The sequence below is a fragment of the Trachypithecus francoisi genome, unplaced genomic scaffold (assembly GCF_009764315.1).
Source record: "Trachypithecus francoisi isolate TF-2019V2 unplaced genomic scaffold, Tfra_2.0 Lachesis_group20, whole genome shotgun sequence".
Lineage (NCBI taxonomy): Eukaryota > Metazoa > Chordata > Mammalia > Primates > Cercopithecidae > Trachypithecus > Trachypithecus francoisi.
This window is the reverse complement of record NW_022681466.1, coordinates 71,396,663-71,413,786: the sequence shown is the minus strand read 5'-3', so window position 1 is coordinate 71,413,786 and position 17,124 is coordinate 71,396,663. Positions and strand designations below refer to the sequence as shown.

At 49.9% G+C, this 17,124-nt stretch overlaps 1 protein-coding gene across 2 annotated transcripts in view; it reads right to left on the bottom strand.

Moving 5' to 3' along the window:
- NXN (nucleoredoxin) overlaps positions 1-12,114 on the bottom strand; it is a 180,453-nt gene extending 168,339 nt beyond the window's left edge. Inside the window, exon 1 of one of the 2 annotated variants that reach the window (XM_033185213.1) lies at positions 11,634-12,114. In XM_033185213.1, the coding sequence (XP_033041104.1) occupies positions 11,634-11,993 (360 nt within the window). In that variant the 5' untranslated portion in view covers positions 11,994-12,114. The remainder of the gene's footprint in view (positions 1-11,633) is intronic. The other variant, XM_033185212.1, reaches the window with a different exon arrangement.
- Between the last annotated feature and the right edge of the window lie 5,010 nt (positions 12,115-17,124).

Below are 17,124 nucleotides of genomic sequence, written 5' to 3'. Positions count from 1 at the left end.
GATTTCTTAGGTGTGATATGGGGTTTTTTGTTTTTTTTTTTTTTGAGACAGAGTCTCGCTCTGTTGCCCAGGCTGGAGTGCAGTGGCCGGATCTCAGCTCACTGCAAGCTCCGCCTCCTGGGTTCACACCATTCTCCTGCCTCAGCCTCCCGAGTAGCTGGGACTACAGGCGCCTGCCACCTCGCCCGGCTAGTTTTTTGTATTTTTTAGTAGACACGGGGTTTCACTGGGTTAGCCAGGATGGTCTCCATCTCCTGATCTTGTGATCCGCCTGTCTCGGCCTCCCAAAGTGCTGGGATTACAGGCTTGAGCCACCGCGCCCGGCCTATGGTTATGTTTTTTAAGGATTACTTAGTGAAATGATTATGAAGGAAATGAGATGACGGCTGGGACTGTCTTCAGGATCATTGAGGGAGTTGGGGGGCAGCAGGTGTCCATGCATTGACGACTGTTGAATGGGGGAGGATATGTGGGGATTCACTGTACTGCTTTCTCTACCTGTGTGATACTTAAAGTTTTCCAAAATAAATAATAGCAGGAGACATATGCACAGACCAGTATCTCCCTCTGGCCTCTACCAGCTCAAAAGAGTACGGGATCCATTCGGTAAAACTGAACACCTGATCAAAGAGATGGTCTAGAATTACACCCATATGCAAAGACATGCAAATGCAGCCAGGCGTGATGGTGCACACCTGCAGTCCCAGCTATGCAGGAGGCTGAGGTAGGAGGATTGCCTGGGCCCAGAAGGTCAAGGCTGCAGCAAGTTCTGACTGTGCCACTGCACTCCAGCCTGGGCAACAGAGCAAGACCGCTCTCACACAAACAAGCAAACAATCAAAGACATAGATGTCACCAAATCAACAACTGACAGATAATTATTGTCCTAGTAGGAAAACGAAGAGAGGCCAGGCACGGTGGCTCACGCCTGTAATCCCAGCACTCTGAGAGGCTGAGGCAGGCGGATCACTTGAGGTCAGGAGTTCAAAACCAGCCTGGTCAAGATGGTGAAACCCTGTCTTTATTACAAATACAAAATTAGCCAGGCGTGGTGGTGGGCACCTGTAATCCCAGCTACTCAGGAGGCTGAGGCAGGAGAATCACTTGAACCTAAGAGGCAGAGGTCGCAGTGAGCTGAGATCGTGCCTCTGCACTCCAGCCTGGGCCGCAGAGGGAGACACGGTTTCAAAAAAAAAAGGAAAAAAGAAAAGAGAAGAAAGAAAAGAAACAAAATATGAAGAGAAACCAGGTTCTGCTATAGTCTCAAGATACAAATAAATAACTAGGTGCTTTGGAATGGGGGAGGGGTACAAAGAGGTAACAAGGCTGAATTCCTCTCTCCTATAATCCAAATAACCATAAATGTGGTATGAATCCCAAAGCGCCTGGGGTAAAACATTTAAATGGCATGGCTATGCACCAGGCACTATCCTGAGTACTTGCCAATATTACCTCATTCAGTACTTAACAACCACCCTAAGAGGCTGGTAGCATTATCTCCATTTTACTCACCAGGAAACCAGAGACACAGAAATTCCGTAACTGGCCCGAAAGTCACACTCCCAGAAAGAGCCAAGTTGCAAACCCAGGAAACCTGGATCTGGATTTCCAGTCTCTATTCTCCATCTACCATACAACAGACCTTTAATACTCACCTATCATAATGGAGTATTTGTGAAGGATCATGGCTATAAACAATTTTTACGATTGCAATCAAGAACATGCCCAGAGCTAGAAAACACTGCACTCACAGCCACAGTCACGCCTGTTCGGGACACAGTGCAATTTTTCCCTATCGCACGAGGTCCCACCTGATCTTCAGATTTCACATCAAAACCGGAAAAATGAGTAACAGATGAGGCAGCTGTGCCGTGAGCCACCATGATCAAAGGAAAACCGTCTTGACCTGATCACGTTTAACGGGAGAAAAAGCAATGCCTTCTGATTTTAAACAGACTAAATCCATTCAGATTTTTATCTGATTTTAAACAGACTAAATCCATTCAGATATTGACCAAAAAAAGACATAGAAAAAAAACTGTAGAGCTGATGCATCTGCATGAAATTCTCCCAGGAAAACAAAGAGAAAACTCTATCCCTAGGACAGCAGAACTCACCACACCCTGTGTGGTGACTATTCAATAAGGATCTGAGATAAAACCGTCCTTAACTGTAAAACAGTATCTGAATTTACCTGTAATTGGTGCCTGTACTCAAAGACCCTGGGGAGCAGGGGGAGAGGCCGACGGTTTGACAGAAGGGAGCGACGAAATGAAGCTTACATTGTTTTTTTTTTTTAAAGGATTTTCTGATGTCGTTCATACAAAAACACATTGTGTATCTGGTCCGAGAGTTATGACCGGCAAGCCGCAGAAAATTTACGTTTGCTTTTAATCACGGAGGCCCCAGAACAAAAGTTTCCATGACGGGTTTCACTCCCGAGTAACGGCACTGGGGCTTCTGCCTGGTCGTGGAGCAGAAAGCACATGTTTGAGATTTCACTGGAAGTTGGAACAGCAGTTTCTGCAAACCTCATAAAAGAGAGGACTGATTTAGTCCTAGGATCTCGGCAGGATACCTGAAGCTCAATTTTGTCTCTGAACAAAACGCACTAGACCAGCCCGCAGGCTTTGCATGGGATGAAGGGGGAGTTGGGGGGACTTCCCTGGCGGAACTAAAAAAAAAAAACCAAATCGTTAAAAAGGCCCTTAGAAAAAAAACACCACCATGGAAAAACGCAGCACAAGAGAAAAGGTTCTCGCTCTCCTGACTTCCAAGCAACCAGCGAATGTTTCAAGCCGTTCAACTACCTCTATCTTATTTCAGAGCGGTCCCTGCACACCTAGAGGAAGAAAAAGCCATCTGAAGAGAGCTTGCAGCTCCTCCTCCTCCATGCAGAACGTTTGATGTCAATATTTTTTTTTTTTTTTTTTTTTTTTTTGAGGCGGAGTCTCGCTCTGTCGCCCGGACTGGAGTGCAGTGGCCAGATCTCAGCTCACTGCAAGCTCCGCCTCCCGGGTTTACGCCATTCTCCTGCCTCAGCCTCCCGAGTAGCTGGGACTACAGGCGCCCGCCACCTCGCCCGGCTAGTTTTTGTATTTTTAGTAGAGACGGGGTTTCACCGTGTTAGCCAGGATGGTCTTGATCTCCTGACCTCGTGATCCGCCCATCTCGGCCTCCCAAAGTGCTGGGATTACAGGCTTGAGCCACCGCGCCCGCCGATGTCAATATTTTTTAAGGTACAATTTCATGAACAGAAAGGACCAAGTTGAATTTAAGGGAGTTCAGCCAAGCTCTTTCATCCAACACTGTGACCCTGATCTAATAATCGGTTCTCTTTGCTTCAATTCTCCAACTCTCACATACTTTGAAAAGTCAAAACAGTGAATATCTACTGATTCCTAGTTGCTGGAAGATGTAATATGCATGCATTCTGAGTTCTTTGGAAGAACGATGCTAGAGAAATGCAAAGATGAAATATTAAAGCGTGGCATGATAGGTCTGCAGATAAGAGACGCTTTTTTTTTTTTTTTTTGAGATGGAGTTTCGCTCTTGTTTCCCAGACTGGAGTGCAGTGGTGTGATCTCAGCTCAACACAACCTCCGCTTGCCGGGTTCAAGTGATTCTCCTGCCTCAGTCTCCTGAGTAGCTGGGATTACAGGCATGCACCACCACACCCGGCTACTTTTGTATTTTCAGTAGAGACAGGGTTTCTCCATGTTGGTCAGGCTGTTCTCGAACTCCCAACCTCAGGTGATCCGCCCACCTCGGCTTCCCACAGTGCTGGGATTACAGGCGTGAGCCACTGCACCAGGCCGAGCCTCTTTTAATGGGCTCAGATATTTGACATTTCCAAAATGGAGAGTCAAGGTTCTTCCTATTTTTGAGCATAGCATCACAGGACAAACCAGTTGCACAAGAGGCTGCTGGGATTCGCCCAGCTGGGACATCCATTTGCTCATTTAAGTCTTCTTTAAAACACTCATTAAGAAACAAAAACAGGCCGGGCGCGGTGGCTCACGCCTGTAATCCCAGCACTTTGGGAGGCCGAGACGGGCGGATCACGAGGTCAGGAGATCGAGACCATCCTGGCGAACACGGTGAAACCCCGTCTCTACTAAAAAATACAAAAAACTAGCCGGGCGAGGTGGCGGGCGTCTGTAGTCCCAGCTACTCGGGAGGCTGAGGCAGGAGAATGGCGTGAACCCGGGAGGCGGAGCTTGCAGTGAGCTGAGATCCGGCCACTGCACTCCAGCCCGGGCGACAGAGCAAGACTCCGTCTCAAAAAAAAAAAAAAAGAAACAAAAACAGACCGGGCACGTTGGCTCACATCTGTAATCCCAGCACTTTGGAGGCCGAGGCGGGCGGGTCAGCTGAGGTCAGGACTTCAACACCAGCCTGGCCAACATGGTGAAACCCTGTCTCTAATAAAAATACAAAAATTGGCCAGGCACGGTGGCTCACGCCTGTAATTCCAGCACTGTGGGAGGCCAAGGCAGGCGGATCACCTGGAAGCGGGAGTTGGAGACCAGCATGACCAACACAGAGAAACCCTGTCTCTACTAAAAACACAAAGTTAGCCAGGCATGGAGGTGGGCACCTGTATTCCCAGCTAGTCAGGAGGCTGAGGCAGGAGAATCACTTGAACCCAGGAGGTGGAGGTTGCAGTGAGCTAAGATGGTGCCATTGTACTCCAGCCTGAGCAACAAGAGCAAAAAAAAATAAACAAATAAAAATTAGCCGGGCGTGGTGGCGGGCACCTGTAATCCCAGCTACTCGGGAGGCTGAGGCAGGAGAATCACTTGAACCTGGGAGGCGGAGTTTGCGGTGAGCTGAGACTGCATCACTGCACTCCAGCCTGGCAGAGCGAGACTCCGTCTGAAAAAAAAAAAGAAAAAAAGAAAAGAAAACACATCCTATGCCAAGCCTGTGCTCTCCTGGCCAAAATGAAATCAGGCAGGAAGGATCCCACCTAGTTTAGGATGGCAGGAGCTGGAGCCCTGGAACCCTGATCCCCGTCAGGAAAAAGGAAGGAAGATCCCCAAGGAGCTTGTTCAGCCCCGACCCCAGCTGTGCACAAAGCCTGCTTTCTCCAACGTGTGCACACATGACGACAAGCCTTCCCAACAAAAGGTAGGAGTTGTTTAAAAAGTAGGATAAAATCAGTGACCCTAACTTCCAGGGCTTGCCTCTGTGCTCTGGCTCACATTCCAACCTGGATCAGAAGACAAATCGATTAGCAAGACCTGTGGACGGCTACTCAGAGGCAGGCCTGAGCTGCTCACCGGGAGATGAGTAGTAAACCTGCAATGCCTACATGTCTGAGCAAACCTATCTTGCAGCATTCCAGAGCTGGGACGGGAGGCAGGCCCATGCTAGAGGTGGGGTTTCTGTGGCTCCAGAGACGGGTACCCTCCGTTTCCCACGCGAAACAGCAGTCTTTGAACCTCTACGCGGCCCAGAGTGAAGCACACAGGGTCAGCGGAAGACACACCTAACAGCTTTGGGAAACCACAAAACGATTGCTTTGTACATAATTTCTCTCAAGAAGAGTGCCTGATCATCTTGAAGTTACAAGGGTAACTTAATAGTAACTTAAATCTTTCCCAGGGCCAGGCGCGGTAGCTCACGCCTGTAATCCCAGCACTTTGGGAGGCCGAGGTGGGCGGATCACCTGAGGTCAGGAGATCGAGACCATCCTGGCTAACACGGTGAAACCCCGTCTCTACTAAAAATACAAAAAATTAGCCGGGCGTGGTGGCGGGCACCTGCAGTCCCAGCTACTCGGGAGATTGAGGCAGGAGAACGGCGTGAACCCGGGAGGCGGAGCTTGCAGTGAGCCGAGATCACACCACTGCACTCCAGCCTGGGGGACTCCGTCTCAAAAAAAAAAAAAAAAAAATCTTTCCCAGGCTGCATCACTCAGTGGCCTAGAACATCACTGGCCGATATAAATACAGAGTTCAGTAAGTGTCAGTAACTTCCCAGGACTTACTATTCCATATAATTTGCTTTTGTTGTTTCAATCTTCTAGGTCTTTCTTCCCAGTTATAATCTCTTGCGGGGCAATGTTTTTGATTTAATTTTTTTTTTTTCCAAGACGTAGTCTCGCCTTGTCACCCAGGCTGGAGTGCAGTGGCGCCACCTCAGCTCACTGCAAACTCCACCTCCCAGGTTCAAGCGATTCTCCTGCCTCAGCCTCCAGAGTAGCTGGGACAACCCAGGCACCCGCCACCACGCCCAGCTAATTTTTTGTATTTTTAGTAGCAATGGGGTTACACCGTGTTGGCCAGGCTGGTCTTGAACTCCTGACCTCAAGTGACCCACCCACCTCGGCCTTCCGAAGTGCTGGGATGACAGGTGTGAGCCACGGTGCCCGGCCGTTGTAGGACAATTTTTTTTGACTCCTTCATCAAATCCCCCTGTATGCTTGTAAAAGTCATTGGTTTGAAAAGTTTAAAAATATACCTCTTAACAGTTTAGCAGTTCTGTAATGTGCTAGATTCCAAAGGCTCAAGCTATGAAATGAATGACTAAACTTAACGATCATTTATCTAAAAACAACAATAGTTAGCATGTATTGAGCACTTACTCTACGCCAGGCACATGTGTATCATCTCACACAGCCTTTGCAACAATAAGGCAGGTGCTGTTATCCTGTCCCTTTTACAAATGGAAAAGGAACCTGGGGCACAGAGATGTACAGCACCTTGCATAAGGACACACAGCTAATAAACGGCAGAGCCAGGACATGAATTCAAGCAGAAGAACAAAATAATCTATATTTTTAGCCATATATTAGACTGCCTTATTATACAGAAAAAAAAGAGATTAAAAAAAATATTACAAATAATGGAACAAGAAAAAGCCTCTCAAGGAACATTGCTCTTATTACTTTATTTTTATTTATTTGTTTAAAACAGGGTCTTGCTCTGTTGTCCAGGCTGGAGTGTAGTGACACAAACATGGCTCACTGCAGCCTCAGCCTCCTGCATTTAAGCAATCCTCCTGCCTCAGTCTCCTGAGTAGCTGGGACCACAGGTACACACCACCATGACCAGCTGATTGTTATTTTTTGTAGAGACAATGTTTCACCATGTTGCCCAAGCTGGTCTCAAACTCCTAGGCTCAAATGATCCCCCCACCTTGGCCTCCCACAGTGCTGGATTACAGGTGCGAGCCATCACACCTGGCCTGCTCCTTAATTGGACTCTTGTCCTTTATTACTAATACATAGGCCCAAGTCCTAGAAACACAGTCACCCGTGGGAGCCTGTCCTGTCTGGTCCAGGCTTCTTATGAAGAAGGCAGAAAATCCCCATTTTCAAAACTGTACCTTTTTGCCATCTTTTCCCACCTTGAAAGTAAATACAAAGAGAAGATACAGTGTGTCATAGAAACTATTCTCTTCCTGGCTGCAGTGTTTGGATTCAAGGAAGAGTGGCAGAATTGGAGTTCTAAGACTGTTGAGGTTGCTAGCAAATCCTGGCCCACCCATAGGGTCAAAGGGATTCAAGTCAGTTCTCAGCCAAGCTTCTCATTTAGTCTGACTGAAAGACGCAGAGCAGCCAGAGACTCCACTTCTCCTGGCTGGAGCAGGCTGACCAGGGATACTGGACCAGGGTCCCCTTACTCTGCAGACTTTCTCTTCCCCTTCGCCATGCAGGAAGTCCTGGGGCCACACCAGAGCCTCACAAAACTGTCCAGAGGAAGCCAGTGGTCTGCACCCTTGGATGTCAGTGCACCCACTGACCGTATGTTTTTGATCAGGCATCCAGCCCAGACAAAGTTGAGCTCTGTGGCTTTAAATCCAAAACCAGTGCTCACTTCTATGAGGCCGGAGTCGGTTCCGGAGACGGACCTCTCCAGTCTTGACGAGTGAGGAACGTACTAATCCAAAGGGACAGACCAAATCCCCCAAGTCCAAATCTCACCGCCTCCTGACTATCGATCACATTCTTTCTCCCTAGAAATCTGAAAACCATCTACCAATCTTCTTATTAAAACGAGTCCAACTGCCTTAACTTCAGGATTATAGATTTGCTGATAAAATTGTTCTTATAAATGCAAAGTTCTATTACCATCTAATTACAATTTCTGCACAGATATATAATACTGTATGTTTTGGAAGCAAAATAGTATGTGTTTTGGAAGCCAAAAAAATTAAGCTTCAGGCCAGGTGCAGTGGCTCACGCCTGTAATCCCAGCACTTTGGGAGGCCGAGGCAGGCAGACCACGAGGTCAGGAGACCGAGACCATCCTGGCTAACACAGTGAAACCGCGTCTCTACTAAAAATACAAAAAAAATTAGCCAGGCATGGTGGCGGGCACCTGTAGTCCCAGCTACTCAGGAGGCTGACGCAGGAGAATGGTGTGAACCCGGGAGGCGGAGCTTGCAGCAAGCAGAGATTGAGCCACTGCACTCCAGCCTGGGCGACAGAGCGAGACTCTGTCTCAAAATAAATAATAAATAAATAAATAAGCTTCAATTACTTTTGTGCCTACCACAATAACAGGCAGAAACAGGAAAATACTGTATAAGGAATTTTTTTTTAATTTTTTCCTTTTTTTTTTTTTTTTTTTTGGTGTTTTCTCACAGTTCCAGTCAAGGTGAGAGGAACCAGGCAAAATGCAGGCTTAACATATATGGTCATCCCCTGGCTTTTTTACTATATAAAGGAGAAATTAATAAAAGAAAAAAAGAAATACCACACAGCATTTTCTTTCCCCACCACAATGTTTCAATTTTCTTTAGAGAAATGCCAGCCAATAACTAATCAGAACCATACCCTTCGTTATCCCAACGGAAAGAAGTATACGCATGGGTTTAAAGAACAAACGTTAATGAGAACTTTAAAAAAAATTAGCAATTTGGAACTTCGGTTTCCCTTCAGTGTAAAACAAAATTCCCTTCTCTAGGTCTATTTTTATAGTTGGTGAAACGACGTGGACAGGGTCCATCAAGAAGACGTGTTCACCCATCCAGTACCCTCAGCTGGCAGAACCCTGGCTCTTCACTTGTTCTGATGGTGAAATTAGCATCATTAGCTCACAGGCTTCTGAGCACCATAACTTCAAACGAGACAAAAACTCAGTTACAGAAAAGGCATTTGTTCCACATCTCTTTGGTTTCAAGAGGAAAAATAATTCCTTTTTTTTATTTTTTTTTTTTGCTCAGGCTGGGGTGCAATGGCACGAACTCGGCTCACTACAACCTCCACCTCCCAGGTTCAAGCAATTCTCCTGCCTCAGCCTCCCTAGTAGCTGGGATTCCAGGCAGGAGCCACCACGCCCGGCTAATTTTGTATTTTTAGTAGAGACGGGGTTTCTCCATGTTGGTCAGGCTGGTCTCAAACTCTCGACCTCAGGTGATCTGCCAGCCTGGGTCTCCCAAAGTGCTGGGATAACAGGCGTGAGCCACCAGGCCCGGCAATAATTCCTTTTAAAGTCAGTACATAGCTTTTGTAATTTCCACGAGTATGTTTTCCATAAGAAGGACAGCTGGAGTCTTTTTACCTGGTATACATCCCTGAGAATAAGAACGTTTCTGGGGTCAGTTCTTGAGTGGTTTGTTCACGACCAAGGGCAGAAACTACCTCCTTGAAAACTGGACTGGTTTTAGAGAATGAAGTATAGGATGTAAGTCAGAAACACTCTGGGCAAAAAAATAAATGTTTAAGATGCTAACGCACCAGGGTTTGGGCATGTCCAGCACTCTGAACTGTATTTTCAAATGAGAGTCTGCCCTGTGTCATCCAGGTTCGGAGGAATCAGCAGGCCCAGGCTAGGGCCGCAGAACACTTTTTGTCACTCAAAGAGCCTGTCCGGGGTATAGAGAGCCACCCATGGCCCGTATCCTATCCAATATTCTCCTTTCTCAGAAAAAGCTCCAAGCATTTGCAAAACATCTGTTTGTCCCATATTTTTACTATCCAAAAAATGTATTTCCTCTTCAGTCAAAAACACAACAATAGGCTGTTAAGCCGGTAACATTTTACCATAATTCTATGTTTTCAAAAGCTAGAAATCATTTGTATTGCCGGATAAGGACATTATTACAACAGAAACTTGCCATAACAATGAACATCTTTTTTGGTAAATCACTTTCTGAACATTATTTCTCCAAGAACGTATCACAAAAACCACCACCAAGGAAAACAAAGGATTCTTGTACTTTCCATCAAAAAGTACTGGCCATGCATATTCATACTATATCAAGCATGTCAATCAAAATGGGCAAAATAACCTAAAAAGCGGTAAAAATGACAACTCTTGCCTCTGAGTGGTTAGTGAACCTATGTTTTCCGAATGTTAAATTTACAAACTGCATCGCATCAACTGTATTTCATACTTTAAATCCCAAATCTCAACCTCACAGTGCTTTGGGATGGATGATTTACTCAAGACATTTGGGGTCACAGTATAAGCCTTTTGCTCCCACTGAACCTAAATCATGCTTCTCAACAACATTCTGTACATATAAAAGGAACACGTGGCACGCCTCGCCATGCTCCCCAGAGGAAACTAAAGCCCCCAGAATAGCCCTTCTGTCCACTCCAGAAGCAGGCTTTCCTCAAAAAGGGAAGGGGGCTGGATTCACACGTTGCATCAGATCCACTCACGAAGCAACAGCGCTCCAAAACTTTTTCTGATTCCATTCATTAGAAAATGTCCTGGATGTGCTCTATTGTAACAGAGACAGACATCTTCACCCAAGGGACACACTCAGAAACCCAAACTCATCTCAGCAGCAAACGGGGAGGCACGAGAAGTTGACAGCAAAGTATCCATTTCCCCAAATCCTCCTTCCAGTCAATGTGCATCGACGGGGTCAGCTCAGTCCTTAATTCGAAGATCGCCGGGACCACAGGGGCCACCACGCCGCTGAGCTCTGCACGGCCCGGGCTGTTCCCGCGCCCGGGAGGCGTCTGGGGAGGAGGCTGGACCACCAGACAATGCAGAGCTCCCCGGTGGCCGCGAACTCGGCCTGGGGCGGGGGAGACGGAGCCGTGAGCGCCCTTCTCGGCCACAGCCACGGCCACGGTCACCGGCCGCGTCTCCTGACCTCGGCCTCGGCACCCAGGGGAAGGCAGGTTTCTCCCGGAAAGAAAGGAAACGTGCTGGTTTGGGCACCACAGGCGGGGGGCGCGCGCCCTCTCCTCCCCTCCCCTCCCCTCCCCACTGTGGGAATCCACGGGGGTCGCCGGCGGAAGCAGGAAGGGGCCCCTCCCGGCGCCTCCGCTCGGGGGTGAAAGGGTCGCAGAACGGGGATCCCAGAGCGCAGCCGCCCCCACCCGAGGCTCCCAGCGCGTAAGGACGGAGGAGCTCGAGCTGGGGTCCCAGGGGCCGAGGCGGGTCCAACTTTCCAGGCCGGGCGCAGCGTAGCACCCGAGCCAGAGAGGGGTCCTGGGATGGGGGCGCGGGCTCAGCGCGGAGTGGGAGGGGCAGAGGAGGGGACGGCGGGGTGGGGAGGAAGGGGGTAGTGGGGTGGGGGGCGGGGGGCAGGAGTCAGGGAGGTGGGGGGCGGGCAGGGGGACAACGGGTTTGGGGGCGGGCAGGGGTAAGGGGGTGGGGGGCGGGCAGGGGTAAGGGGGTGGGGGGCGGGCTGGGGCGGGCGAGGCCCGCGCCGCTCACCTTCCTGTGCTTCTCCTTGTAGGGCAGCGCCAGCCACGGCATGTCCCGCACGAAGTCCTGCCACTGCCGCTGGTCCTGGTCCGAGGACACGAAGACGATCTCCAGGCGCCGCCGCGGCTCGAGCTCCGCCGCCGCCCCGGCCCCCGCCCCCGGCCCCGGCCCGGCCGCCGCGTCCCCCCGCAGGCGCCCGTAGAAGGCGGCCAAGCTGGCGCTGAGCTGCGCGCAGGGGGCGCTGAGGCTACAGCCGAAGTAGAGCCCCAGCAGCGAGATGCCGCGGGCGCCCAGCGAGTGCACGTCCACCTCCTCACCGCCGCCCGTCACCAGCTTCTCGCCGAGCAGCTCCTCCAGGAAGCCCGACATCCTGGCCCACCGCAGGGCGGTCGGGCGGCTGCGACCCCGCTCCACGGTCAGCGCGGAGGCAGCAGGCGGCGGCGGCGGCGGGCGCTGGGGAGAGCGGAGCCCAGCCCACCAAGGCCGCCCACGCCACGCCCCCTCCGCCCGCCCGCGCCACGCCCCCTCCGCCCGCCCGCGCCACGCCCCCTCCGTCCTTGCCACGCCCCCTTTGCGGCCGGCCTGGGCCCGAGCTCTCCGCCCAGGCGGGGTCGGCAGCTGCCGGCCGCGGTGCGCGGGGTGATCGCTTGGGCGAGAAGCCGGACCCGAAACGCTGCACTCTCCCTGGAAAGCCCGGAGCCGAAGTGAAGAAAGGAGAAGGACCCGCTGAGTCGGCGCTTTCCCGGGCTGCAGCCCGGCCCGCATTTTCTCTCTACTCCCGGATTCTAAATTCCCTCCAGACCTTCTCCAGGGATCCCGCCCCCTCCCCGCGGAGCTCCTCACCCCCTTCCTCTTCCTCTCGCGCCTTTTCCCGCTCCTCTCCCTGCACGAAGCCTGACCCTCAGGCCGCTCCAGGCCCCACTGACCCTCAGATGCTTCTAGGACCCGCCGTCCTCACTGCATCAGGCCGGGCCTGGCTGGACACTGACTCCTCTGTACGTTTCAAGCTGTTCTAAGGGGGCCGAGGACGCCCTCGCAGCTTCTGGTGGGGTCCGGTTAGGATGCCAGGTCGCAGTGTGGGATTTCCGTCCAGGGGTCGCCGGGGCCACTGCCCCCAGCGAATCTGTCTTCCAGCCCCACAAATGGATGCAGAGGACGCCGCGGGGCCTCCAGACGAACGCTGACCGCGCTCCTGAATCCCCTCCATCCTTATGGCAAGTCTATGCATAGTTGAGAACATTTCGAGAGTTTTTTTTTTTTTCCCTGCCAGCTGGCAGGATACTCCCCGATGCTTAGGGAGAAACTGGATTAAACAGGTGGTCTGGGCCGGGCGCGGTGTAATCCCAGCACTTTGGGAGGCCAAGGTGGGTGGATCACAAGGTCAGGAGTTCGAGACTAGCCTGGCCAATATGGTGAAACCCCCGCCTCTACTAAAAGTACAAAAAATAGCCGGGCGTGGTGGCGCACACCTGTAATCCCAGCTACTCGGGAGGCTGAGGCAGGAGAATCGCTTGAACCCGGGAGGCGGAGGCCGCAGTGAGCTGAGATCGCGCCACTGCACTCCAGCCTGGACAACAGATCGAGACTCCATCTCAAAACAAAGCAAACCAAAACAAACAAACAAACAAAAAACAGGTGGTCTGTGGCGAGTCCTCGGGCCACCCAGCGCCTCCCCCCAACCCAATCCACAGGCGCACGAAGCAGGTGCAGATCCGAGTCCAGCCACAATAACAGGCCGCCAGGGTGGATCAGCTACTAACGACTCAGCAAAAGCAAAAAAATAAAAACTGAAAACGCGCCCCTTTCAGAGCTCCCACCGCGCTTTGGAGAGTATTTCCTGGGTATCCATCGCCACCTAATGGAAAGTGAAAAATGAGGCCGACCAAACTCCATCTGTGAAAAGACACTGCCGGGACACCAAGCACAATGCTTTTATTTTACAGCAGCTTTCCACATACCCAAATGACGGGACGCTTTGCGGGAGCTAATTTAAACCTCAGAATATAACTTCAAGCTTTTGGCACAAAACATACGCGTTCACATCGAAAGCTCTCCGTTTTTCTAGGGTAGAAGAAGGGATGGTGCAGTGTTTCCCCTATAAAACAGGTGGGAGAGGTGCAGATGAGAGCAGAAAGTGGATGGTGTCTCTATCAGTTATATCCACTTCCTTAGTCACCTGATAGTATTGCTCATGACACAGGTAAGATCTTAGATGAAGGACCGCCTTCCAGCACGCTAGAATCCTACTGTAAAGTCGAATTCCACCTTAATTCTTAGGAGACTGTCATGCTGAAAGTCTGTGCCACTGTAGGGACATATTATTCTAAAACACACACAAAAAGCATCACTTTTTTGGGGAACCTTTTTTTTTTTTTTTTTTTTTTTGAGACAGAGTCTTACTCTGCTGCCCAGGCTGGAGTGCAGTGGCGCGATCTCAGCTCACTGCAACCTCCACCTACCGAATTCAAGTGATTCTCCTGCCTCAGCCTCCCAAGTAGCTGTGATTACTGGCATGCACCGACTAATTTTTTGTATTTTTAATAGAGACAGGGTTTTCTTTTTTTTTTTTTTTTTGAGACGGAGTCTCGCTTTGTCACCCAGGCTGGAGTACAGTGGCACAATCTCGGCTCACTGCAAGCTCCGCCTCCCGGGTTCACGCCATTCTCCTGCCTCAGCCTCCCAAGTAGCTGGGACTACAGACGCCCGCCACCTCGCCCAGCTAGTTTTTTGTATTTTTTAGTAGAGACGGGGTTTCGCCGTGTTAGCCAGGATGGTCTCGATCTCCTGACCTCGTGATCCCTCTGTCTCGGCCTCCCAAAGTGCTGGGATTACAGGCTTGAGCCACCGCGCCTGGCCAAGACGGGGTTTTCACTATATTGGCCAGGCTGGTCTCAAACTCCTGGCCTCAAGTGATCCGCCCACCTCAGCCTCCCAAAGTTCTGGGATTACAGGCATAAGCCACCGCTCGGCCTTGGTGAAAACATTTAAAGCTGGCCGGGCGCGGTGGCTCAAGCCTGTAATCCCAGCACTTTGGGAGGCCGAGACGGGCGGATCACGAGGTCAGGAGATCGAGACCATCCTGGCTAACACGGTGAAACCCCGTCTCTACTAAAAATACAAAAACTAGCCGGGCGAGGTGGCCGGCGCCTGTAGTCCCAGCTACTCGGGAGGCTGAGGCAGGAGAATGGCGTAAACCCGGGAGGCGGAGCTTGCAGTGAGCTGAGATCTGGCCACTGCACTCCAGTCCGGGCGACAGAGCGAGACTCCGCCTCAGAAAAAAAAAAAAAAAAAAAAAAAAGAAAACATTTAAAGCTACTCATATCATATATATTAAGTTACTAGGCCGGGCACAGTGGCTCACGCCTGTAATCCCAGCACTTTGGGAGGCCGAGGCGGGCAGATCACGAAGTCAGGAGATTGAGATCATCCTGGCTAACACGGTGAAACCTTGTCTCTACTAAAAATACAAAAAATTAGCTGGGCATGGTAGGGGGCGCCTGTAGTCCCAGCTACTCGGGAGGCTGAGGCAGGAGAATGGCGTGAACCCAGGAGGTGGAGTTTGCAGTGAGCCGAAATCATGCCACTGCACTCCAGCTGGGAAACAGCGAGACTCCATCTCAAAAAATATATATATATATATATTTTTTTTATATATAGATTTGTATATATTTATATATTTTTATATTTTTATATATTTTTTATGTATTCATATATTTATATATAAAACTACAGTTACTAGATATCATTTAAAATCCTGTAAATGGTTACAATGTTTTATCATCTCATCCAAATCCTATCTGAAAAGCCTATGCATTGGGTACATGGGTTAGGCACTACTGAAAGAGTGTTAGATAAAGTCCTACACTCCGACACTTTCAAAATTATGAAAACTAAAGAAATGGCCGGGCGCGGTGGCTCAAGCCTGTAATCCCAGCACTTCGGGAGGCCGAGACGGGCGGATCACGAGGTCAGGAGATCGAGACCATCCTGGCTAACACGGTGAAACCCCGTCTCTACTAAAAAAAATACAAAAAAAAATTAGCCGGGCGAGGTGGCGGGTGCCTGTAGTCCCAGCTACTCGGGAGGCTGAGGCAGGAGAATGGCGTGAACCCGGGAGGCGGAGCTTGCAGTGAGCTGAGATCCGACCACAGCACTCCAGCCTGGGCGGCAGAGCGAGACTCCGTGTCAAAAAAAAAAGAAAACTAAAGAAATGTAAAAGGCTTATCAGCATTTGCATGCCATGGCAGCCCAAAGGGCAAGGTATCTGGTACGGAAGCGGGTGAAGAGGGAATTTGGAGGACTGCAAATATTGCAAATATTAGAGTATTAACTTTGGTATACTTGGTACAAGTCTGATATAAAGAGGAGTTTTGTTCCGTTTTTTACTTTTCTTATTTTATAGGAAAGCACTTTCCACTGGACTGTGTCCAAACCAGCATCTGGCACCTGGAGAAGGGAGGGTTCAAACACACTGCACATGAAATATAAATAAAATTTAGAGAATTGTGGATGCGGCAGGCCTTGGTTAGAAGCCAAATATCACAGCTGCCTTTTAAAGGGGTGTGGAAAGAGGGGATTTGCAATGGAAACGGTCCCAGAATCATAACTGTAGTGGGTGTTACAAGAAGCCCAAGGAGAGTGATTTGGCATCCTATGAAGAATTAGCCAGTGTACTCTGGTTACAGAACTCTCTCTCTCTGTGTATGTGGTTCACTTAAGGAGAATGTCCCCACTGGTGTCTAGCTAGGATGTTACATGAATTGACTTGGCTATTCTGAAAATTACTGTTTTAAAATATGTATAAATGAGCCTCAACATGTATCGCACTCTGCAGAACATAGTACAGAGTTTTCTCTTCAGAAATTGCATTAGAAGGCACAGGAAGTCACACAAAATACACACAGCACAAATATATACTTGCCACTTTTAAGATGCATAAATCACAGTCCTTGGTCTTTAGAAATAGTAGGCACACGTGATGTAGGCCGGGCGCGGTGGCTCACACCTGTAATCCCAGCACTTTGGGAGGCCGAGGTGGATCACCTGAGGTCGGGAGTTCGAGACCAGCCTGAGCAACATGGCGAAACCCCATCTCTACTAAAAATAAAAAAATTAGCCAGGTATGGTTGCACGCACCCATGGTCCCAGCTACTCAGGAGGCTGAGGTGGGAGGATCACCTGAGCCCGGGAGGTCAAGGCTTTCAGTGAGCCGTGATTGTGCCACTGTACTCCAGCTTGGGTGACAGAGTAAGACCCTGTCTCAAAAAAAAAAAAAAATTAGCTGGCATGGTGGCGTATGCCTGTAGTCCTAGCTACTCAGGAGGCTGAGGTGGGAGGATCGATTGAGCCCAGGAGGTCGAGGCTGCAGTGAGATGTGATTGTGCCGTTTCACTCCAGCTTGGGCGACAGAATCAGACCCTGTTTAAAAAAAAAATACTACTAATAATAATAATAATTGACCAGGTGTGGTGGCTCACGCCTGGAATCCCAGGACTTTGGG